The sequence below is a fragment of the Pteronotus mesoamericanus genome, unplaced genomic scaffold, assembly GCF_021234165.1.
Source record: "Pteronotus mesoamericanus isolate MK-2021 breed Mesoamerican mustached bat unplaced genomic scaffold, CSHL_Meso_final contig_50, whole genome shotgun sequence".
Taxonomy (NCBI): domain Eukaryota; kingdom Metazoa; phylum Chordata; class Mammalia; order Chiroptera; family Mormoopidae; genus Pteronotus; species Pteronotus mesoamericanus.
The window spans coordinates 8754244-8778971 of record NW_026555186.1 but is presented as its reverse complement, the minus strand read 5'-3'; the positions used below and the strand labels follow the sequence as shown (position 1 = coordinate 8778971).

The window sequence follows — 24728 nt, the reverse complement described above, 5'->3', positions numbered from 1 at the left end:
AATTCTCTTTAGGTTCAAAGGCTTTAAAATCATCACTCAGTTTTTCTTTTCTACTAGAAATAGTGGTGTCATAAAAGTTTATTTTGTCACCTGTGATAGATGATGGCCTTCCTCAGTAACTTTTCAAATTTCCCACTCCTAGGAAAGTATGGTTAATTCAGAAAAGAGATTCAGCCTTTCTCTATCTTATCCTCTTATTAAAAAGTATGAATGTTTTCAAATGAAAGGTTAAAAAAAGGGAATTATAAAGAGGCTATAAAAGCGCTTGTACCATGAGGAAATGGACTCAGACAGTGGCAAGAAATAAATTCCCATAGGAGGCTGTGGTCATTTCAAGAATATAATATAAACTCTTGAATTATCTGATCGTTAATCAGCCAGTGTACGATTTTCTTTACATAAGAAACTTTTTGAAGGGCTTTTCTGAAATAAATACATGTCATATCTACAAATAGCTCCTAATTTCTAAATTTAGTAACTTCATTAAAAACCTAAATGACATTAGCATGTCATTACTTAATTTCAGTAAAAATATGATGGTATTTAATGGTTCTTACCCTCTTTGCAATGTGCTAACAATTTTATTAATATTTTCTCAAAATTATTTCCTCAAAGATACATCTCAAGCATGATCTCCTCCAGTATCCAGGGTCAAACTGTGCGCATATATGTGTCTGCACATGGGTGCGCACACGCGCATCTATGCACGTGTTTGAAGATTGGGCATTTGCCAAAATTCCACTCCTCTGAATCATCTTTTTCACTTCAAGATTTCTCAGGTGATGTGGGCTCTGTTTCATTCCCCTCTCCTTTCCCGTTCTCCCTTCCCTTCCCTGTTTTACAGGCCTGCAGGTTTCTGTGGGCCCTCCAGGGGGAGCACCGAGAGGCACAAAAGAGATGGTACTTGAAATTGGAAGGAGGATTTGAACTTTTCAGAAGTGGATAAGGGAAAGGGGCCTTTCGGGGCGGGGGGCTGGCGGGGGAGGAGAAGAGCTCGGGAGGAGCACCGACAACCGCAAGGTGCCGCAGCTCGTGCCGCAGCTGCTGGATCCCGGGGAGGGGAGTGGTCTGGGTGGGGTCGAGCACTCAAGGGGGTCCAAAATAGTGAAGTCTCTCATTTCAGAGTGTAGATTTGTATTTTATTCTTTAGGCAGCAGAGCACAAGTAGAAGCTACTAAGAAGGGAAATTCCATGACCGTTGGTTTTGAAGACGCAGTGTTTGGTGGCTGCGATGAGGACGCCTAGAACTGAGAGTCAGCGTCTGTGGGACCAGGCTTTGCATCTTTCCAGGTCGGTGATGACAAGGGTTTGCATTAAGGGAAAAGCAGGGGGTGGGGAGGAAGTCTAGAGTGACATATTTCAGAGATGAAGTCAGAAACAATTTCATGATTTGTGAAGGGGAGAAGGACTAAAAGACTCAGTTAAGATTTTTGGTTTAGGAAGTAGAAGGCTGCACAGGGCACAGACTCAAGGAAGCAAAACAGATTCAGGGTCTTGAGAGAAGGTGTAATGCTTTGGCGGTATCAGAACAATTATCCAATAGATGCACTCACGGCACTCATGAGAGGAGCCTGGCATTGGCGGTACGAGCTGGGCAGATGAGCAGGAGCAGGAAAGCGGATGGCAGCAAGGAATTCGGACCAGCAAGGAGCAAGGTCCTAGCCACGGACAGGATTCCGGGCACTAGGAAAGAACAGGAACTACTCGAGCAGAGGAAGTGCCTTGCCTTAGGGGAGTTGAGCTGAGGTGCTTGTTTTGAAGGTGGGGCCCAGAGAAGCTTGCCCTCACCGGGCCATTGGAAGTAGGGGATAAGATGGCAATCCAGAAAAGGCCAGGCCCTAGGTGACAGGCAGGCCGGCCTGAACTTGATGTTGGGTTCTCAGAACATGACTGACACTTTCTTTAAGTTTTCTGGCTATCATCTGGGTTAAATTCATGGCCTGAAAGAGGCTAAATCTGCCGGTATGTGCAGAAGGGATTCTGGACAAGCCCACTGAATCCTTTTCTTACGTTTATATGCCAAATGCCAAAATGATTTTAAAAAAAACCCCAAAACATAAAACAACCAATAAAGAACAATGCCCATGTCATTTTACAGGTGATAGTCCCATCAGACTAAAATTCTGCTGTATAATACCAAAATGCAACATTTTTTTCCTTCATGCCATATAACATTCTCTAAGTCACAGCCTACACCTTCTCCGAGTGTTGCCAGTTGAAACCAAGCAGGGGGAGCCTTCCTCAAAGGGCATATATTAGAAAGGAATCAATACTCCCCCTTTTCTTCCCTCATTGAAAGTCAACCAAAGAGACATTCCCATCAACTGCAATGATTGTTGAAAGAAAGCATGCTCTCCACTCACATTAACAACTAGGAAGTATTTGAGAATATTTCCCTTCTCTTTTTCTTATAAAGATGAAAAAAACTACATGGTGTCTCTCCTAACAGGGTCGGGGGCACGTCAGGTTACTGGCAGGAAAGAACCCTGGCTTTCTTGAAAAGGCAAACGGCCCAAGGCTCCTCAGCCTGAGGGCAGCCTGCCAGTGCCGGACAGTGTGCCATTGACTGAGGACAGGGTTATAGGATGGGAAAAAACAGAGTTGGCCCATTGTTTAAATGGGACGCTAGACATTCCCATTTGCCGTGTATTAATTGAAAGAAACCATTTGTTTGGTGGCTAAAATAGTTTGCTTCTGAAATTTGCTAAAAAATGGGTGCTGATTTCTCAGAAAACTCAAGGCCAAGTTAAATTTTTCCAGCTTTCAACCTAACACATTATCCCCTTTTTCTAGAGTGAAAGCCTTAAATGGAAATCAAAGTCTGAAGCGCAAAAACTAACCCCTTTTGCCTGAACTGGTGTTGAACAGAAACTATACTCTGCATTTCTTTTCTTACTTCTGAGAAACTGGTTCAAAGGTCAAGCCTAATGGAACTCTTCAGAAGTTTTCTTTTCCTTTGCAGTCTTAATAAAAGGCTCAGTGCTTGACCCAATAAAATTTAGACTGAAGCAATCTCAGTTGTTGAAGGAACCTTCATGGATTTTTCCCTTTAAAATAATCATATATAGAAGATCAAAGACAGTGCCTTGGGATTTCATTGAAACAACATATAAACTCATCCACACATAGGCAGATATCTTTATGTCCTTCATAGATACAACTTGATTTTTTTCTCTTGGATTAAGTTATCATCATAGGTATGATAACTAAACCATATAGTTTGATATGCAATTATGAAACATAAAATATAATTTCATTGAAAATGTATCACTTGATGAGACAGATGTTTTAAAAATTAGTTTATGTATCCATACACAAATGTTTGCTAGAATAGACAGGTCAGTAAAAAATTTCTGTATTTAGCTTTTATAGATGCAACTGTTAAAAAAACTTTGTTCACATAAATACGCAGTATGGTTTGGGATGAATACAAGGTTGGCCTTTATTTGTAAAGAGGAGGAAAAGGAACTACGAAAGGGAAGTGGAAAGAATGAGTGGAAAGCAGATAGATATTGGCAAAAATGAGCATCCTGAAATCAATTGCCTTGGAATGCTCAGTGACCCTCCCACTGGGGACACACCACCTCAGCCTGAAAGCCACTGGCCCAGAATTTACTTTCTCCAGATCCCCGTGCTTCCTGAGAGCACGGGGGGTGCAAATGACAACACTGTGTAAGAAGTGTGAAGGCCTTTCATTAGTGATGCTGAAGGAAATGGTGGGGTAACACGGACTTGCAGATTGGGGCTTGTTAAACTTTAATGTGAAATGAATCAAGGGGAGATCTTGTTAAAATACCAGTTCTGGGCAGTATGTCTTCGCTGGGGCCTGTGACTGCATTTCAAAAGGCTCCAAGCTGTAAGGTGAGTCTGAGGCGTCCTTTGTGATACCTTTTGGCTGTAGAGAATGGTCTTATATCTGCCTCCACACTGGTGAGGTGATGAGGAGCCCCCACCTAATCTGTAAGCAGCATGCGCAAGCTACGCACAAAGTCAGTAACAAATGACAGCAGAGCATAAAGTGCCTACATCCACACTGAGGGGTCTCAAGCTAGAGGGGGATGCTATGGGCTGAAGCTAATCAGGAATGACTGGAGGTGGCTGAGGATTACACTGGGTCTGATGGAGGTCAAAGGCAGGCAGGTAAGGGCAAAGAGAGGGGGAAGAATAGGTTCTGAGCAAATCTAACTCTGGCATGATTAGTTCAGATGACCTTGGCTAGCTGAGAAAGGATCAATAAGATTAAACAGACTAGGAGGGTTTGGCTGGGGGCAGGAAAGGCGAAGGAATTGCTGGAAATCTCTAGAAGGCAAGTTGAAAATTTTGACAGTATTAAAGAAAATAGCACCATTACATAAACTGCAATACCTGCATAATAAATAACCAAAGAAAAGAGTTCCCAGAAAAGAGCACATAAAACAATCTATGAGGGAATAATTAAGTAAATGGTGTTACAACTACACTATGGATGCAGTGGTCAAATGAATAAAGTCGATGCACATATTTTGACAGAAAAGATTGCCATATCATATGATGTGAATAAAATAAAGTTGCAGAACAATAAAGGTATGTTATAACGATTGCAAAAGTAAAGATAATATATACTGTGAGAAATTTTTAAAAAGTAAATTATGTCTTAAAAAGTTCATATTGGAACATTTTAAAAAGTTTAAATTTTGTTGATTGCATTAACAATTATATTGAACACATGGCTTCCTAAATTCAGATTTTAGAGAAAACGAAAGAAAACTCTAAGACTGCAAAAGTCAAATAACCTTAGGGTTTTATTATGCTGCTAATATTACAATAAAAAGCATATTTTTAAGGTCAAATATGATTAGCAACTTAATATCATAATGTTGACTTCTAGCTTCTTCAATAAACCAAATGAAGGACTTGAGAGAAGTTTCCGACTACAGAGTAGTGATTAAGACTTTCATGTGCATACAGTCCTCTTGGGGTCATATAAAGGGCAGATTCTCAGGCAGCAGGTACATTTCTAACCAGCACCCACATCCCATGTCACCCTTTGTATAGCAAGGCTCTAGGGAAGGTGCGAGAAAGTTTAAGTTTTGGTCATTCTAGTATTTGTAATTTTTTAAGTACAGAGATAGAGATTGATGTAAAATTCAGAATGGGGTAGACTGAGTACATTATTTTTATGATTTTAAAGCCACAGGAATAAAATGAAAGATAGTGATTCTTGTTTTGTAGAAATCATTCCATTTTCATAAGTGTGTATATCCAATTTATCAAAGCACTAATGATTATATTAGGTTGATTTGTTTATATATTGTAATGATTGACATGTGAAACTAATAAAAACTGCTCTTTTTTTTTTTTTTTTGTAATCTCATTCCTATAACCTGTTGTGATGTGCCGTTGAGTCAGCCCTGATTCCTGGCAACCCTACTAAGGAGTGATGTCCACAACATCCTGTCCTCACCTGCCTTGCTCAGCTCCTGCAGACTCATACCAGTGGCTTCTTCTATGTTGTCAGTCATTTCACATTGGGTCTTCATCTTTTCCTGCAGCCTTCTGTTTTTCCCAACACTACTGTCTTCTCCAAAGAACCCTGCTTTCTCATTCATCACAAATCTTTTCAAATTTAGAGAGGATAAATATATATATGTTGACGTGCATGTTGTATTTTAAACACTGTACAAAATTCATCTTCAGCAAAGGTGTATCTACATGAGCAAAATGACTGGCCGACTAAACTGCCTCATTCTGGGCCTTCTGAGGGGGTTAACACACCTCAAGGGCCGCCCTTTGAAGATACACATGCAGAGTTTACCATCGAGCCCCTCCGAAGCTGAGTGCCGTTGGGGTTCCCATTGATAAAAAGGCAACTCCGTGTAGAGGGCTGGGGAGGAGGCAGCCTGCCCCGTGAGCTCTGTCCAGCGTGTTTATCCCGAGTACCTGCTCATGGCTGCAAACACAGCCTCTTGTATTGTCTGCTAAGACCACCAGAAGAAAATACCAGAGGTTGGAAATTTATTTCCTTACAGTTCTGGAGGCTAGAAGTCCAAGATCAAGGTGCCACAGGTCTGGTTTCCCTTGAGGACACTTCCCTTGCCTCACAGATAGCTTTCTTCCTATGTCTTCATATGGCCTCTTCTCTTAGAAGGACACCAGTCACACTGGATTAGGGCCTTCAACCAATGGCTCATTTTAACTTAATTACCTCTTTAATTGACCTTCTCTCCAAATACAGTTACGTTGGAAGGTACTGGAGCCTGCGCCTTGAACACATCAATGTGGGAAGACACAGTTCAGCCCTCGCAGCTTCTTGAGCAAGTGTGATTTCAGGGCACTGTAGAGTGACACATGGTTGGAGAGATGCACAGAGAGGGGTCAGGGCAGAAGCAGGGGCCACAGTGGCCCTGATAGTCAGTGCCAAGAGAGAAGAAGGCAGCAAGGAGAAGGTCAGAGGGAAGCAGGGGGCAGGGGCTGAGATGCCCCACACCACAAGCGCTCTCTTCTCAGTGCCGTGCCTGGAGTTCCTGCCATAGCCCCAAAGCGCCTTTTGTATCCGGGACCTGATCTGGTTTTCAATGAGCCCTGCCTGGCGAGGCTCCTGTAGCAGCTTCCTGTCTCTTTCACACGCCTCTGGACACTTACAACAAGCTCCTATTGACTGAGATGACCAGAGTGCGTTTTCATTCCTTGCAATTTGTGAGTGCTTATTGCAGGGAATGGACTAATGGGACACGTTACATACAGGCGCTTCAGTAGATGATACGGGCTTCCATGATATGCACCTTCCATGCAGATGAACTTAAGGGTCCTGTTACACGTTGTGTACTTTGCCTTCATTTTCATCACAGCAGCAGTGCAGGGAAATCAAATTCTCCCCCCCCCCCAAAAAAAATTCTTTTCTTCTCTGATGGATACAAAGGAAAATTTGCATCCATCGAGGGGTCCACATTACTTAAACAGGGCAGGTCTAACCTGTGTGTGAGGTGCGCGTATGCCCGTGCATGCACACTGCTTAGAGACAAGTCCAGTATCCGTGCTTCTAATGGCCACTTCTACAATATTGGCAATATTGCCTGTTACTTTCAGGCTGATTTATGCTAAATTTAAATCTGCTAATGTGTCAGTAATCTACAAAACAAAGCACAGCAAGTATCTTGGAAGGCCCCCTGCAGAAACATTTCAGTTTATCTAAAAGAGCCCATGTTTTTATATTTTCTTTGTTAATGTCAGGAGCACTTTTACTGCAGTATAGATGTTAATTGCCACTTATCTTAATGAGTTCTTTTCTAATATAAAATAGCCAAGCTTGAAATATAGCGGACTTCTTTGTCATGAAGAGATAGGAATAGGAGTTTTGTTGGCTCCTGGGAGAAATGGGATGTGTTTTTTCCTGTCTGCTTTCTGCGTGTTGGTTGAAGGCTTTCTGACAGAGGGCCTCGGAGGGATGAGTCGCTGTCTTTATCCTCAGTATGAGGGGGAAATAACCCTGTAGAAGTCACTAAATGGAACTGTGGCTCCAAAAGCAAAAAGCACAGCAGGAGCCTCTGAGGTTATTAAAACAGAATTATGTGGTAGCTGGTATAATCAGTTACTAAGGGCAATTTTAAATAAAACTGTCGCAGATAGTTTCAATTTAAATTTGATTTATTTTAAAGTTTATATGATTTTAAATGAGCTTATTTCCTAGTTAATATTCCTATTTCATCTCTCTTATCCAAAAGTTTCTAGTGTCCAGAACAGTGTCTGGTGGCTCTGAGTACTCAATAAGTATTTGCTGACTAAAAGAATGAATATACTTAAAACCGATCACCACAAGGTGCTATTTCTCAAATAATGTTAATAAATATTTATTATCTATAGACTAATATTGTGTCATCAACTTTAAAAAGCAACTGCACATTATTTTAACCGAGTCTAATATATTAGGTAATATATTATTGTAATATTTTTATTTAATCATAAGAACATGTGGGCAAGCAATTACGGAACTTACTTAGGTAATACATTTGACACATAATATATGGGCTAGGACACTGTGCATGTTGTCCTTAAAAAATGGGCTCTGGAGGCACCCACAAAGCAGTGGAAGGCACTGCTTTGCCAAGGGTCACGCTCAGGATCTGCGGAGCCACTTCCATTCATTCTTTGTCACGCGACCCTCACTGCTGCCCCTCTACCTGACCTTGGCTTCTGTCTGTAAGAGTAGTGCCTGAGCAGCCTTTAGTGGGCTCTTTTCTTTTTTTCCTTGCTTTTCTTTTCACGGTGGCACCACATATAAGGATAACACAAAATTTATCATTCTAACCATTTTTCAGGGTGTAGTTCACTGGCATTAGGTTCATTAGCATCGCTGTGCAACCATCACCACCATCTCTGTGCGCAATTTTTTCATCTTCCCAAACTGAAACTCTGCGCCCATTAAACACTAAGTCCCCATGCCCCCTCCTCCTATCCCCGGGTGACCAGTGTTCTAATTTCTGCCTCTCTGTGCTTTTGACAGCAGCTCAGTACCTCCCATACATGGAATCCTATAGGATTTGCCCTTGCTTGTGCCTGCCTCATTTCACTTGACATAATATTTTCAAGGTTCACCCACGTTGTAGCAAGTGTCAGAATGTCCTTTTTACGAGCTGAATAACTGAACACAAGGTATTAATAAAAACACCATTGTGTGTGCAGACCACGTTTTGTTTGTCCATTTGTCCATCGATGAATGTTTGGGTTGTTTGGCATTTGTAGCTTTTATCTAAATAAGAAAAGTGAAAAGGGAATTGCACAGGAGATACAGGAAGGAACGTGGATTACCTGGTGAGATGGCCGGTCCGATTAGGTAGGGCACACCATCTCACAATTCAGTAGCTGAAGACCACCATCATCATTTATGATCTCGCGGTTTCTTTGTGCAGGAATTTAAGACAGGGAACAGCAGAGGCAATTTGTCTCTGCTCCCCAGTGTCTGGTATCAAAGCTGCAAGACCCAAAGCCGTGACTGGCACCAGGGGACTTGCTTTGAAGGTAGTTCACACACATGGCGGGCAAGTTGGTCCCTCTCCATGCGGGCCTCTCCACAGGGCTGCTGGAGCGCCTTAGGGCTTGGGACTGGCTTCCCCACCTACTGAAGTCACACGCTGTCGGTTCTGCAAGGCCAGATCTTATTCATTGTGAAAGGGGACATGCAAAGGTGTGAATACCCAGAAACAGGTTATAGGATGCTGGCCACCACAAACCTTATTACTGTTAATCCACAGAGTAAGCTGGTTATATGGAGATTATTTTTAGAAATGATTAAGATTTCAGAATATTATTACTGTCTTGGAAATACATGGAGATATTCAAAAGAAAACTTATAATTCAAGTCATTCATTCAGCTAATACATTCAAACAGCATATAGAGGCAAAATAAGTAAGATAAAAAGCCAGGATTTCTTTTTTCACACTTACGGGACAAATGCGAGTATCTTAAGCCAATTCTGCATTACTCACTTGTTCAGAGAAGTGATTACTGCCACACTGTGGCTCCTAAGCCAGGGGTTTCCAATCATCTGTCTGAAACCTACTTTTCTTTTTTCATAAGGCCCCTTTGATGCAATTGAAAAGGCTGTCCTATATCCCAAGGTTATTTCCTGGCTGCCTTCCTTGTGTATTAAGAAGTGGTTGGAAGAGATCATTTACAAAGTAAAAGCCCGGCCACTCTATGGTGGCACCCCCTATGTCTTTTGAAATGCAACTAGTGTTTGAATTCCGAAAGCGTTGGCAATCACTGTGCTAAACTTCGCAGTCGGCAGGAACCACCCCAGAGTTGCCCTGCAGCATCCTTTAGTCTAGAGCAGCAGAAGGTAGACCGAGGCTGTCATCGTAGTGGCTTCTCTGCAAATGGCCCAGTTATCAAACACAGACAGAGATTTCTTGGTGTGGTGACTTCATCCCCAAATAAGCCCCCAAAACTGGTGGTTCGTGGAGCACATTCTAATATAAAATTGTAAGTGAGGACACATGCTTCATGTCACTCAAGATACATTTAAGTACAAAAAACATTCTGTACTGTGGAAACCTCTCTCACTGAACTTCCCACTTGATCTCTTCTTCTCTTTCTTTCCTCCTTTTCTTCCTTTTCTTTCTCATCCTCAAACTCTTACTCTTTTTAATAGAATTACCTGGACTCTAGAACACACTTGGTTCAGCAACCCCGTTAAGGTAGCTGACCATGATCTTCAGTAGATGAAAGAATTTAAGTTACTAGACTTCTTGAGCTGTAATGTATCATAAGCAATGGGAATTTTAGTTTAAAATGTATTTTTTCTTAGCATAAAATGCTAATTTTCTCTCTATAGTTATCAATGCCTTCAAATTAATGAGCATTATTAGCTGCAAAACATATCAAGATGCAATGGAAATAAATTTCCATTAGTTATAAATGGATAGTCAACTACCACCTGCCATGTGAGACAATAAAAGTTTTGAAAGTTCCATTTTTGTCCTCCATTAAAAATGCAAAGCCAGATGACATCAAACAAATATTACAACTGGATTGTACACAAAATAACCAAAGGGTATTTCAGATTTGTGCTTGTGGTGGAATAAACAAGGGAGGCTCTGAGGAAGAATTGAGATATGTTAAAAATGAAATAGGCCTTCCATAGTTATGGAGCATAAAGAGAATGAAGTCCTTTTAATTAAGAACTGGTAAAGCTTTCTGAGAAGCACAGAGTACTTTCAACAGCACATAATTCTGAAATGCTGAGCATATCTATGTGGATGCCTATTAAATTCACAAACAAGCAACCAGAATACGCTTTTCAGTGTTCTCACAGTTCCTACAATAGATCCATATTTCTGAAAGGGAAACAAATCTTGCATTTCTCTAATTTCGGGAATGTATATTATTAGTTTTTAACACTCTATCAATATTGATTTAAAGAATGGAAACTGTTTAGAATGACTTTTTTTTTTAAGTGGTAAAACAAAAGCAAAGCACAGGAGCTGAGAAAGCAGACTGATAAATAGGCAAGAAGGAAAATCAATATCTTGTTATATTGTATCTTTTGTCAACTTAATAACAATGTGCTTATGCAAGTTTTATAGGTCTTATCTCTAGATAAATGTGTGCAAAGACAATAAACAAGTAGGTAGAATATATATGTTTGTGTATGTGTGTGTGTGTGTGTGTGTGTGTGTGTGTGTGTGTGTGTGTATATATATATATATATATATATATATATATATAAACACATGCTGTAAGTATATGTTCCATCACCCTGATTTTTCTTGGTTTCTCTTCTTCTGATGAGGGCTTCCACTCACGGGAACCAACCTTGAGGAGGAGGAATGCTCTTGTCCATTTTTGTTAATCTTATTTTTATTAGCACCTGGACTTACAAAACTGCCCTTTGAAGCACAAAACCTAGTGTTCATTCCTTCAAAACCAAGCACCAACGTGGAGCAGCTGAACTTGGGAGCCTCCTGTATGAGCCTGCAAGCCTCTCTTATTTTCCATGAGATTCCAGGGAAAGAGGTTCCCTCCTTTTGCTTCTCTGCTTGTTTCCAAGGGACACCACTTTTAATAGTTACTTTTTCTTTTGTGCTCTTAAATATGGTGATTGTTCATTTCACAAGGAAGATGGAGAGAAAGATTTACTTCCTTTCTCATTTGTAGCTTCCTGTGACAGAGCTCTGTGTCATCCTAAATGACTGGTACAAGGAGTGACTTCACCTGCAAGGTCTCACTCTCTTTTCTGTATGAGGATGTCTAAGTACGATAAACACACATCACCCACATAAACCTAGCTACCAGTGAGAAAATAGAGAGCAACCATGAAGCAGGAAGTAATATGAGTTACTAGTGAAAGAATGTACTTAGAGCATAAAAATTACACTCCAAAATAATTGTTTTAATTTGCAATTCAAGACACTATTCCTTTAAACCATCAATCACTTTTATTTTAATGTGTTATCATTGTACTTATCATTATTGGGGACCTTGAGATGAAAGATGCTTGACATACCACAGAGTTCCAACCTCTAGGGAGCCGAAATACCCTGATGTTGAATAGTGTCAACAGATTCAGTCTCTCCTATAAGACTATCTGGTATGGATATCATGATAATTTAATTATAGTATGGAACTCCTCAGTTGCTTTGAATTGAGGGAAAGACAACATCTCTGTTCCTGAGACTGAGTATAACTGGATTTAGGTAGAAGGGTTATGCTTGACAGGTTGTATAAGGACATATGATAGATGCATTGATAAATCATTAGAGACTCAAGTTAAGTGACAAAGGACAAAATTAGAGTGGGGAAAAAGTAGGTTCAGAGTTACAAGGATGGAAAACAGAGTTTATTATTGTATTACTTATTAATTATTGTATTATTTTCATATAAACAACTGTAAAGCTACCCCCCACCCCCACCCCCCGGCCACTGTATTTCTGGCTTCATAATGGAGACCAACCCCAAGACCACTGTCACCACCTCTGGAGGACCAGCGGGACATGAACAACTGTAGGTGTTAGGGAAGGGACTCTTTTGAGAAGGACAGGGTGGACAATAGCTTTTGCTCCTATATGTTGGCTCTAGCTAACCTGGATTTGGTTTTTTGCCCCAAATGATGTAGGAAAGTTCAGAAGGCATGCAGCCCACTTTTGAGAGGTGAGGCTTGGGTTTCTCAGATTCCTCTGCACACCTGGAGGACTGGCTAGTGGGTGGGGGGCCACCTATGGGTGATCAGCTCTTGGGCTACTATGTATGAGCTCCTAAAGTTGGGGGAAAGGTCTGTTTTCCTGAAAGCACGTGGATTGAGGGGAAAAGGGGGCTTGGTTCTGAATAGGAACATCTGTATACAAGAAAAGCACAAAACAAAGATTCCCATCACCTTATCTGATGGATTATTTGCTAATGATTCATTAACTAAGTAGAACTCTGAGTACAGTTACACAACAATCATGACCGCCTATGTTCCATCACTCTTAAGTGAGGAATGTCATGGTGGCCCCTATGCCAGAACATGCTTCAGTATCAACGAGGTGCGGGGTGGTGTTAGAATGAGTCACTATGCTAGAAATGCAAGTGTTTACTCCTACAAGTGAATCTGAAGACAGGAAGCAAAGTGAGTGTTCCAGGCTACCACAAAATCAATATTAGCAGAGACAAGTATTGTGTGTGAACATTGCTTTAAACTGATAAAAGGAGTCCTGAAAAGGAAGCTTTTGTAAAACAAAATAAAAATCCTTTTGCAGTGAAGTCTTCCCTTCCATCCTGTAGTTCTGTTTCTTGGGCGTGAGGCCTGAGCTGCTTCCTGCTGACTTGTGTTCTGCCCCTACTAGATGCCCTCCCACCACCGGCCTCCCAGCCTCCCAGCAGGGCATGCCCCAGGGTCTGTTGCTGGGCCTTCGTCTGTCCTTCCAACCAGACAGCTCCCGGCCTCTCTGCCTTCTGCCATGTCTTCCATGTCTCTGCCTCCCAAGTGCCATTCTCAGCCCGACTCCATCCATGGGTGCTCCTGACAGCCCAAGTGGTGGATGCAGCGGGAAGGCAGTGGTACCAACCTCCACTAACAATGGGCCCTCCCCTACGCAAGGTAACAGTCCGAAGATTTAGCCTATCACATCTTCACAACAGCTCTCTGAGGGAGACACTTCCATTTGTCCCATTTACACACGCGCACACTGCGGGCAGAGCAGAGGAGCATCATGGCTGGAATCGTCATTTGCTAAGAACCCTTTCCCCTTGGACTGGATGCCCTCCACGGCCCAGGCCTTCTCTATTCCCAGGGGGTGGGGATGAGAACATGCACCACGGGGCTGCACAAAATCACCCACATGGTGGGGGGGGGGGTGTAGAGAAGAACTTTTGAATTTCCACTCATTTATTTATCTAAACAAAATAGAGAAAGGAAGAACTGTCATAGTCATTGCATGGACTGGCCCCGGCCCTCTCACTGGGCCTGCATTTCAGAGGATGGCGTGTCTTTTACTGGAAGCTTCAACACAGTGGGTTGACAGGGACACCTTTGCTTGTGTGGACACCTCACCTAGGGCTCCTTACCGCTGCTGATTGATGTGTGTTGGTCCATGCAAAATTTTGGATTATACTGTCTCTCTGTAATCTAACCCTCACAATGTGAACAAGACAGCGCTAACAGTGCCCCAGGCCCCAAAGCCAAGAAGTAGCCAAGGTCACCCATCTGCCTTTACCTGAAGTGATGACCACCAGTCATCTCAGCCGGTAGAAACAATGATAATCTGCTCAGGTCTAATGTGTTTAACTATATTGTCCTTTTGAGAGAAAAGTTTTTATGATTAAAAATGTAAACTGAGATAGAAATTTTTAATTATGTTGTTTCACCTTTAACATGCTCTATTTTCAGTTCTATCTTTAGCGTTCATTTATCATACAGTAAAAATTGTATCTTAGAATACCTAGCACGTGCTTTTAGCTGAAGAGTGTCTCCCCAGCATTCAGGTCTCCTCAGAAGCTCGGAAAGTGGCCTTGTTGATTAGAAATAGGGTCTTTGCCAATATAATTAAGACAAGACAAGGTCACACTTGAGTAGAAAGGATTCTAAACACAATGGTGTTCCTTTAAGAAGAAGAGACACAGACACAAAGGAAGAAGAGCGCATGAAGATAAAGGCAGGGACTGAGGTCTTGCAGCCAGGGCAGCCAGGGGCCAGAAGAGGCCAGGAAGAAGTCTCGTCTAGAGCCCTTGGAAGCAATACGGCCCCGCACCATTTTGAACTTCTACACTTCCAGAAGGATGAGAAAATAAATTTTTATTGGTTAAGTCACCCAGTTTGTGGTAATTTGTGGTGGCAGTCCTAAAAAATTAGTATACTATGTTTATAATTTATAAGTAAAATATGTCCATATATGGAGCTGCAAGCAAAATTTTCTTTGGATTGGGTGGGCGGACAGGGAGGTTCAGAGGCAGCTGCCCTCTGTGCACCCCAAGTCCTAGCAGAACCAGGCATGAGCGGTTGACCTAAGCAGGCCCTGCTCCCTCCATTTCCAGCCATCTTTTCTTTTGAACTGCTCCCTCTGCTTAGAAAGCACTCCCATATTTTTTCAAGTGTTTAAGTATCATTCACTCCTCAAAGTTTGTGCCAAACACTCGATTCCTCTTCAGTACTTTCTTTGTATATCAGTCTTATTTCTCAATCACAGTCATCTGTGAAGACGTTTTTCTCTCTGGCATAACTCTAAAGCCCTTCAAAGAATGAAGCTGCTTTCATGCTGTCATTGCACCTACAAAACCCACCCTAGAATACGGCTAAGAGATGTCACCTAGAACGTATGTGGTGCCTTCAGACGGACCCGTGGGGAGCAGTCCAGAGGAATGAGAACTACAAGGCTCTGTCTTTGGGCCACGAGCTCTGGTTATGTATCGATAAAACCTGGCTGAAGATGTGTAAGCCTTTCAAATTTCCAAAGACATGGATCCAAGTGATAATGGATCACCAGTCCCCAACCCTTTTGACACCAGGAACCAACCGCTTTCTTTGGAGACAATTTTCCCACAGACCGGGATGGGGGAGGGATGGTTTCACGATGATTCAAGTGCATTCAATTCAAGCTCGCCTTCTGCTGTGCGGCCCAGTTTCTAACAGGTCTGGACTGGCTATGGCCCAGGGGTTGGGGACCCTTGCACTGGATGATAAAACAGGGACCAAGCAAAGATTTCTGTGGGATCAAAAATGGAATCACCTAACAAGGAGTAAATGTCAAATCCTTCATTAAGTTAAAAACAAAATTAAAAATTCAGGCTAAAGATAATTGACTCAGTGCTTTGTAGAAGTCACAAGTGAAAAGACCTGGCATTTCATTGGACTATAGCATTAATACTTGTGCCAGCCTTCCTGTAGTTAGAAGCTTAGAATTAGAAGTCAGAAAGACTTGGGATCAATTTCTAGCTGTCTCTGCCTCAGTTCCCCTTTTGTAAAATGAGCACCATAAAAAGTCATGTCAGGCAGTCAGAGGGCTTTAGGGAGGATTAAATAAAATAATGAGTACAAACGGTTTAATGCTGAGCATGAAACATTACTTGAATAATTTTAATTATCATTGTTGTCATCATCATTATAAACATTTTCCTCATCTTACCTATCTAGAAAATCTACTAGGAGCCCAGGTTGCCCAAAGGTACCACTTGTTCTCTTTCTGCATGTCTGGAGATGGAACAAGGAAGGAGACTGGCCACTGCAGGACTCCCTGAGAAGAGCCCTAGAAATGACAGCTCACAGAGGGGACTACAGCTCGCAGGGGAGCAGGAGGCCTGGGAAACGTTGGGAGGGTTAATATCCATGCTTAAAGGCTGTCCTTCGAAGAAAGATGGGTGTTCTTCATGTGATGTCTAAGGTCAGAAATAAGGCCAGGGAATGAATGTACAAGACACGCAGATTCTGTATCAATATAAATTATTTTTCAAGGTTCGAGTTAGTCAAAGGATTAATAAAATTCTTCTACAGATGGTGAGTGGCCCATTGTTAGAGGCATTCAAGCAGAGAATGAACGGCCACTTGCGTGACTTGCTTTTAGCCTAACTGAATAAATGACTTCTAAGTGTTCTTCATACTCTGAAGGTTTTTACCATGTGCAGCTTTATTTTCCCCTCTGACAACTCTCCAGTTAAATAAGTGATTGCTGGGTGTTTCAGTGAAAAGCAAATTTATTCCCCAGAGATTTCCAACCCAAAGGAACTAAACTGGGAAGACCATCATGTAATTGTTTCATTGTAAACACTTCAGCCATGTTACTAAAATTACATAATAGTACTGCAAACTTTAAGAAATGTTTAAAAAATATTTTTTGAATCTTCACCTTTCTAAAAGGTGAAGATTTTTATAGTATATTTTGTTTCCTGAACACTCATTTCACTATACCCTATCTATGCTATTTTTTTAATTGGGCATGGAAACAATAAAGAAAGAACATTTGGAAACATTCTTAACATAGGTTTACTTAATGATAAGATATTTATAAGCAATATTACTTAATATTTAATAATACTTGATAATAAAATAATTTTATTAATATCTTAAAAGTAGCAGATAAAATATAGTACAAATGCACTAGATAATTCCTTAAAATGTGCATTTTTATACTATTGGTCAAATATCATGGCTTGAAACAGAAACATGCTACACAAGTTTGAGAGCCAGCTAAAAATGCAGTTGTTAATCTGGGCCTAAATTCAGCAGTAAAGATGTGCCATTTTATTTATTTCTCTATTATGTTGAATAACAAGAAGATAGTTTTATTGTAAATCATGTTTATGATAATTTAGATTCATTAAGCATCTTTGGAAAATTATTTTTGAGAAAGTATACATCAAGGATTACAATATTTGAGAAGGAATTAATCAAACACGATTAAAAGATGGTATTCTTTCTATAACCTACACATTGTTATGTCAGTCAATATCCTAGCCAAACTTTTCTTCTTTTATCGAGAACGTTTATAGTAGCTTTAGTATAGTCAGGTGTGTCAGTTTTGCTTAGTTTTTCTCTAGTTATTCCACTAATCATATTTTCAAAATAAGAGTGCTATAAAATCACTCCCAACATCACTGAATATAATTTAAAGATTTATGTTTGACCTATATACTTAAGAACAGTAGTAAATAAAACAGCATTTGGTATAGCATCAAAAATATATTAGCCATGACAACAATCCTTAAGAGATTCACATTTTATGAAAGATAACAGGCAATTAACAAATAAAACCTCCTCTGCAATACTGGTTGTAAAGTAAAATATAAAATATATATACGAACATTTTCAAAGTGATTCCTGACTTTAAAAAGGAAATTAGATTTTATGGTCTCTTATATAAAAGATTTTTGTGCATTCTTTGTTGGAATACAGAGGGGGGTCAGTGAAAAGTCAAAGGACCAAAGTTTTGCAACAACAATCTATGACGGAGCCAGGCCAGCCAGGGAACTCTGACCCTTCAGAAGGATCCCCTGTGCATGCTCGGGCTTGGAGTGATTAAGAGCTAAGGGCGGGGGGGGGGGGGGCGCGGTCCTCTGGTCTCAGGTCTAATAACTGAATTGGGACTATCTTGATTTCAATTTCTTATTTTCAAATGTACATTTTGAAAACTTCTCACTGAATTATAATAAACTCAAACAGAGAAAAGACACTGGATTGTGATAAGAAAAATAAGGCAGATATTAAAAAAGAAAAAAGAAAAAAGAAGAGAAGAGAAAAAAAGAATAGAAAAGAAAAGGAAGACTGCACATCCAATAAACAATTATCAGAGAGAAGAGATGTACTTAGATGGTTTGCATTTCCTTCGTTCCTCCCTGCTCCTACAATAGGTACCTGGCACTACTACCCTCTGAAAAAGTCATAAGAGATGTGAGTATATGCTTTCCTTTTTCTTTTTATTAGAAAATAAAAATGTTCATGCCAATATGTGCCAGAGTGCTCTAAAACTGTGGCTTTTGGCTGCATACCCACGTGTCAGCACTATGATCTTCATTGAATCATTCATACCCCAACTCTTCTTTTATTTAAGGCATGGCATTTGGAGATATTAGTCCCTCCCCTCCACCGTCCCAACAAAGGAAAATTATATCAAAGATGTAATAAAAGTGATTTGAGAATTGTGTTGTGAAGATAAGTTCGTAATAGGAAAGAGGCTTCGATGGTCTGCTATTTAATGGTAAATAATCACTAAAAACTCTCTTTAAAAACATGTGCATAAGAGCTAAAAGAAGTCTAAAGACTGAAAAAGTTTAAATCATAAGCCATAATGCCACAATAAAAAACTTTGAAACCTAGAGGTTGAACATATTAGTTCTAGTAACTGTCACTTTGGGGAAATAAAAATTCATTATTTGAAGGATGATGCAAAAATCTTGTCATAAAATTATTAGATTTTGGACTTGGAAGTTTAGATTTGGGATGTCTCTCAATTAAATCTGAACACTTTAATGTAGTCTTTTATTTTAAAAAAACTCTACAAGCAAGGTCTTATCGTATTATATACTCCATCCATTTTGCATGAAGCCAGGTTATTAGTGCCTTTTGTGTTAAGTCAAAACAATCCAGTTGTGGTTCTAGATCTGGTTCTGTTTTTGTGTAGCTGGGCTTAAAACACTGGCATGATTTTTTTTTTTCTGAATGAACACATAGTTAAGGCCAATCCCTAGCATTCTTGAGAAAAACATAGTGAGTCTGTAATTCATATAATGCTAATCTGCATATAAATTTTACATAAACAAAGGATTAGTGGCGAATATTTTCTTATTCATTCTAACATTTCTTATTGGTGTTTCTCTTTTTTGGTTGATAGTGTGCACTCAATAAATATAAGTGGCATAATCCATAACTTGATAAGAGCCTTGACAATATACTGAAAGAAGAAAACAGGCTATAAAACTGACAGTAATATAAAATGGAAAGGATATGACACTTAGTAAAATAAAATGCATTTAACACACAGTAGAAAATAAAGAAGCTTATCTATAGCTAGAGGAACATAAATTTGGTTTCTTATTAAGCCAAATTCCCCTAGTATAAAAATTTAAAAACTTCCCATTGGAGATAAAATATTTATCCTAATTTAAATATACAATGTTAAATAAAGCAATGCTAATTCAGTATTCTACTTAGCATTTCTTAAGGGCTAACTATTATTCTATTTCTATATGTTTTCAGTTGCATATCAAGAAAATTTATTTAAAAATAGGATGTTGAACCGTTGGCTGAAGAACATTCCATCCACACATGACCAGAACACCTAAGGACCAAGACTGTAGAGACTGTTGTTGAGACTGAAAACCTTAATAAGCAGGATGCTGCACAATGTAAATGGAAGTATATTTCTTATTACTCGTAGTTAATAGTGAACATTTGTTGCAATTCTTTCACAATGGAGGTTCTACCAAATATATTTGTCATGAATCCTTGGTAGGGGCGGGCAGAGGATGGTGCTGAAGTAGCTATCTCAACGGATACCATAAAATAATCCCATTCTGCCTTTACGTTTGTAGAAGTGATATCTTTTTACAAAATAATCTATTCAAACCCCTCAACATACTACATATGCACTTGCACACTCTATCAGAGAAAATTCTTGGAGATGAATTTCAAGTACGCCCCCAGAGTCAAGCTGCATGCCCCGCTATAAAGAAATACCAGAAATGTGACATATCCATGGTATTCACAGATGCAGATATATATTTATGAGACTCTATCAGCATAAATCAAATGGCTATGAATAAAACATCATTTAATTCTACAGGAATGCAATTCCAACTTCAGAAGTGGAGCATCACTAGATCTCTTGCCACTGTTGAAAAAAGAAAGCCAAAAGAGACACATCTCAAGGTGACAATTTCCTTAATACATTATGTTCAAGTTTTTATCAATGCCCAAACAATGTCAACCTCATGTTCTTTCAGACACAGAAAAATAAAGGTAGTATGGGTTTTCCAAGTTTTCAATTTTTAGTGTAGCCTGGTCTATGAACCGCTTTATATGCTGAAAAATAGAAACAATACATAGTGACAAAGCATATCTCCATTGAAACAGTAAAATACCTAATCTGTGGCATTTGATGTCAAATGAGATCATCCCCAATCCTCAGTTTCCTTTGCATTAAAGAGAGCTGTTATAGATGTTATCATCCAATAGCTGGAACCTCAAGCACCTGCTTCTGTTCTGATCAAAAGATCACCTGTATTATTTGCTGTTAAACCGCAGAAGATACTAGGGATCCATGGCCAATATCCACATTCCAAAACAGACAAAAGATTATAAAACCCTACAAAAGTCAACTCTTTAATACTCAGCCCATGACATGAATGCAACAATGTGATGTAGGAGAAGAGAGTGCCATACAATGCCTGGTTAGAAAACCTCTTTGGACATTAAGTAGGGAAAAGGAAAACATTTGTACCCACCTGGGATCTTTCTGAATGCTATCAATGGACGGGGATCTGGCCAAGGTGCCTTCGGGCGGGAAGGTAGGGCCGGATTTGCTGTATGGAGACTCAACAGAGGGACAATACTGCAGCTGTCGGTAGGGGTCCGCGTAATTGGAGGCTGGGCCGGCGGCGTAGCTGGCCCGCTGGAAGGTGGCTGTGGCGGCAGTCGGTGGGCCATGCTGGCTGCCTGTGCGCTGCAAGGGGACGGAGTCGACACCAGGGGAAGATGGGGCTAGGACAGGAAAGTAGGGACAAAGTAAAAAATTGAGGACCTGCTCACAGAAATGGTTAACCAGGTCTAGGCAGGGGGAAAAATTACACGCATTAACCAATAAATAAATAAATAAATAAATAAATAAATAAATAAATAAGGGTTTGAAAGAATAAAAAAAAATAACTGGTCACATTTGAACCAATATATTCAATGTTGTCCAGTAAAATGATAATTAGCACACGATTTCAGAAATAAGACTTTCAGCTCTGGGGGAAAATGCATCTGTTGTCTGCTTATTGCTTGCCAAAATCCAAGGGAAGGTTTGTTAATCTGATGTGAACTCTGTGCAAAACCAAAACCCAGAAGACAAATAGGGAATATTTTATAGGGAATCATGGACAGTTAGTTTTTATTCATGTTGAGAAAATTCTGAAAGTGTTCATTCATGGGATGTTTCTTAAGGGTGTTAAACAAACTCAGTAATGTAATTAATTTTCCTAAATTAAAAAAATAAGGAGACAGGAGAAGGGAACACGCACGTGGGGTGGAGGTGGAGGAAGGTGGGGCTTGTGTTTCCCTAATTAGTCCTCCAGCAGTAAACGCAGGGCTGCTCTCATTCCTGAAAAGGAACTTGCAGGGGATTTTCATAGACCTCTTTTCAACTAAAGCTGTCACAGTAACAAATGTATTTGGAGAGAGGCAGGCAAGCAGGGGAAGGTGAAGACCAGCCCAACTGGCAACCAGACAACATGATGAGTTTACTTGGCTTTGCCAGAATATTTGCCTCTTTTCTATGTGTCTAAGTTATTTTGAGAAGATTTTACACCAGCTATTTAAATCAGTATGACTATTTCCAAACTGAATTTCAATTTTTTTGTTTCCTTCCTAGATTCTTTTCCGTTCATTTCATGTCATAACTTTTGCGATTTTCTGGATCTCAAAAAAATTCGACACATGGTTTCAGATGACCTATACAATGCAAGCAGCATCTTCATACTAATAGAATGTGACCAGGTATTAACTGCTGCAACAATTATTAGCCATTATCAATATTAGACAGGATATTTACTTCCTGGCCCTTATAGATCAGAAAATGCCCAAAATGCAGCTAGTGTCCTGTGCCCCCATTTCTGCCATGGGTGCTCCACATGGCGTTAGGTTCCCTGTATAAATCACCCCTACAACCTAGACTTCCTGAGCTTATTAGTGGGTGACAATAAAGCTTATTTTTATCCTTTCTTACATTAAATGATATATGCCAAATCAAACACAAATTATATCACATTGAGAAAATAACTGTTAAAAAAAGTTAAGGAAATTGTGTCAAAAAGACAAAAAGAGTCTCAAAGGGAGCTGGAGGAACACATTCTAATACTGAGAACTGGTTTTTAATTAACAGTTTAGCACTTCTCATTTCCAACGAGCTTTCAATTATATAATAACCAAAATTATGGGAAGAGGCACCATGACATGATGAAAACTAGAAAATATTTAAGAAAAACTTTCTAAACACAAAAATGTGTACATTCCCAGAGGAGCAGTCTTTTGAAATGGCGTGGTTGCCCTGATGGGTTAAGCTTCATAGTGATTAGATTAGACTAACTAATATTAAGTTTATAACCAGAAAATCTGTTTTATGTCTTCATGCAATTTTTAGAGGGTTTATGTTTTCTCCAAAATACTACACACATCACTTAAAACCATATTTTATAAATTTATGAACAATGTGCTTTATATTATGGTGAAAGGGGTTTAAAATTTAAGCCAGGCATACCCTGCTCTTAGAAGAACAGAGATAAATAACATTTTATTTTCTAAAAGTTGTGATAATCTAGCCAGAAATCAAGGAAAAAAGGGGAACCCCAAGTACACCTGGTATTTTTCAGATAAATGCATTTTTTTTTCCATTCAGGAAACTTAGTGTCTACATGTAAACCTGCTTCAAATGGTTACTGACATCAGAAAAGAAATCTATGACAAATTATTCATTACTAATGCAATATTTACAATGATTAATAGGGAGAAAGACAAAATAGTAGAGATCAGAAAATAATATTGAAATCTAAAGAAACATAATTGTAAAAAAAAAAAAAAAAGGCAGGATATGTAAGGTGAAAAACCTGACTAGCCATGCCAAAAACTCTCAAAGTACAGTAAATTAAAAAAGAATATAATGAGAGCAGTTTAAGAAAAACACTCTCAGCAGCACATAAAAAATGGTGAAGACTAGAAGGCAGATTGGGTCAAAATGTGAAGACAGAGTGTGAAATGCAGTTAATGAAGCAGAAGGAGGAAGGCAACATCTCAGAGTTTCAGTAGGAAGGAAAAATGAAAGAAAATTTGTGAATATCATTAGGCTCATATTTGTATTTTACTGTAGCCTTTTTGTGGGGAAAATATCATGGAACTTATTCAGAGCTTGGCTGCTGAAGTTAGAGAATTGGGTTCACATGAAGCCTTTTGGCCAATTCTTGGTATTATACAAGTTAACAGAGCTCTCTAAGCCCTAGTTTCCCAATTGTAAAGTGAAGGAAACAAAATGGCATCATGAAACAGTTGTTTGCTTTAAATGCATGAAAAGTATTAAACACCTAATATGCAGAAAATGTTCAACAAATAAGTGAGCTGTTATAATTATTACCATTTAATATCAACTGATGTTAGAATAGAGGTGATGGTGGACAGCTTCATACCATGTCGAAGCACCACCCAACCTCCTCTACAAGGGATCCACTCAAGGTGTGGACTCAGCAGGAACCAGAGCCTTGCTGAAGTTGAGTCCTGCTCCATTAGGTTGAACCCTGCACAGCTGATTCTCCATGGTGGTTGCAGCCAGTCCTCGCAGCCAAACAGCCTACAAGTAAATCCTTCCCACTGAGGGGCCAACAGCAATCAAGGCTCAACTACAACAGAAGAATGTAGAGCCCACATGGGGGCACACCTGGAGTGGTCAAGGAGGCTGTGCCACTGGACCTTACAGGATAACGACTACATGAGGCTGCTCTACCAAGACCAGGAAATGTAGCAGCTCTACCTAACACATAAAAACAAACACAGGGAGACAGCCAAAATGAGGAGACAAAGAAATGTGTCCCAAATGATGAGAAGAACAAAACTCCAGGAAAAAATAAAAAACCTGAACAAAGTTCTAGTAGAGACAAGCAAATTGCTAGTAGAGACAAGCAAACTACTAGATGCAGAGTTCAAAACACTGGTTATAGGGTGTTCAATGAATTTAGGGGAAGAGTATATGAACTTAGTGAGAACTTCAACAAAGTGGGGAAAAAACATAAAAATGGAGATTAAAAAAAAAGAACCAGTCAAAAATGAAGACTACATTAACTGAAATGAAGAATACATGATTGGGAATCAACATTGCAGTAGATGAAGCAGTTGAACAAATCAGAGATTTGGAAGATAAGGAGGCAGAAAACACCCAATCAGAATAGCAAAAAGAAAGAAGAATAAAATAATTAGGATAGTAAGAGGAGCCTCTGGGACAACTTCAAGTGCACCAACATTTACATTGCAGAGGTGCCAGGAGGAGAAGAGAGAGAGCAAGAAACTGGAAACCTATGTGAAAAAGTAATGATGGAAAACTTCCCT

The 24728-nt window shown here is 39.7% G+C and overlaps 1 protein-coding gene across 1 annotated transcript in view; it reads right to left on the bottom strand.

Annotated features, from left to right (window-relative positions):
- CTNND2 (catenin delta 2) overlaps positions 1-24728 on the bottom strand; it is an 821124-nt gene that overhangs the window by 318686 nt on the left and 477710 nt on the right. Inside the window, exon 9 of the mRNA XM_054578328.1 lies at positions 20885-21140. Within this exon, the coding sequence (XP_054434303.1) occupies positions 20885-21140 (256 nt within the window). The remainder of the gene's footprint in view (positions 1-20884; positions 21141-24728) is intronic.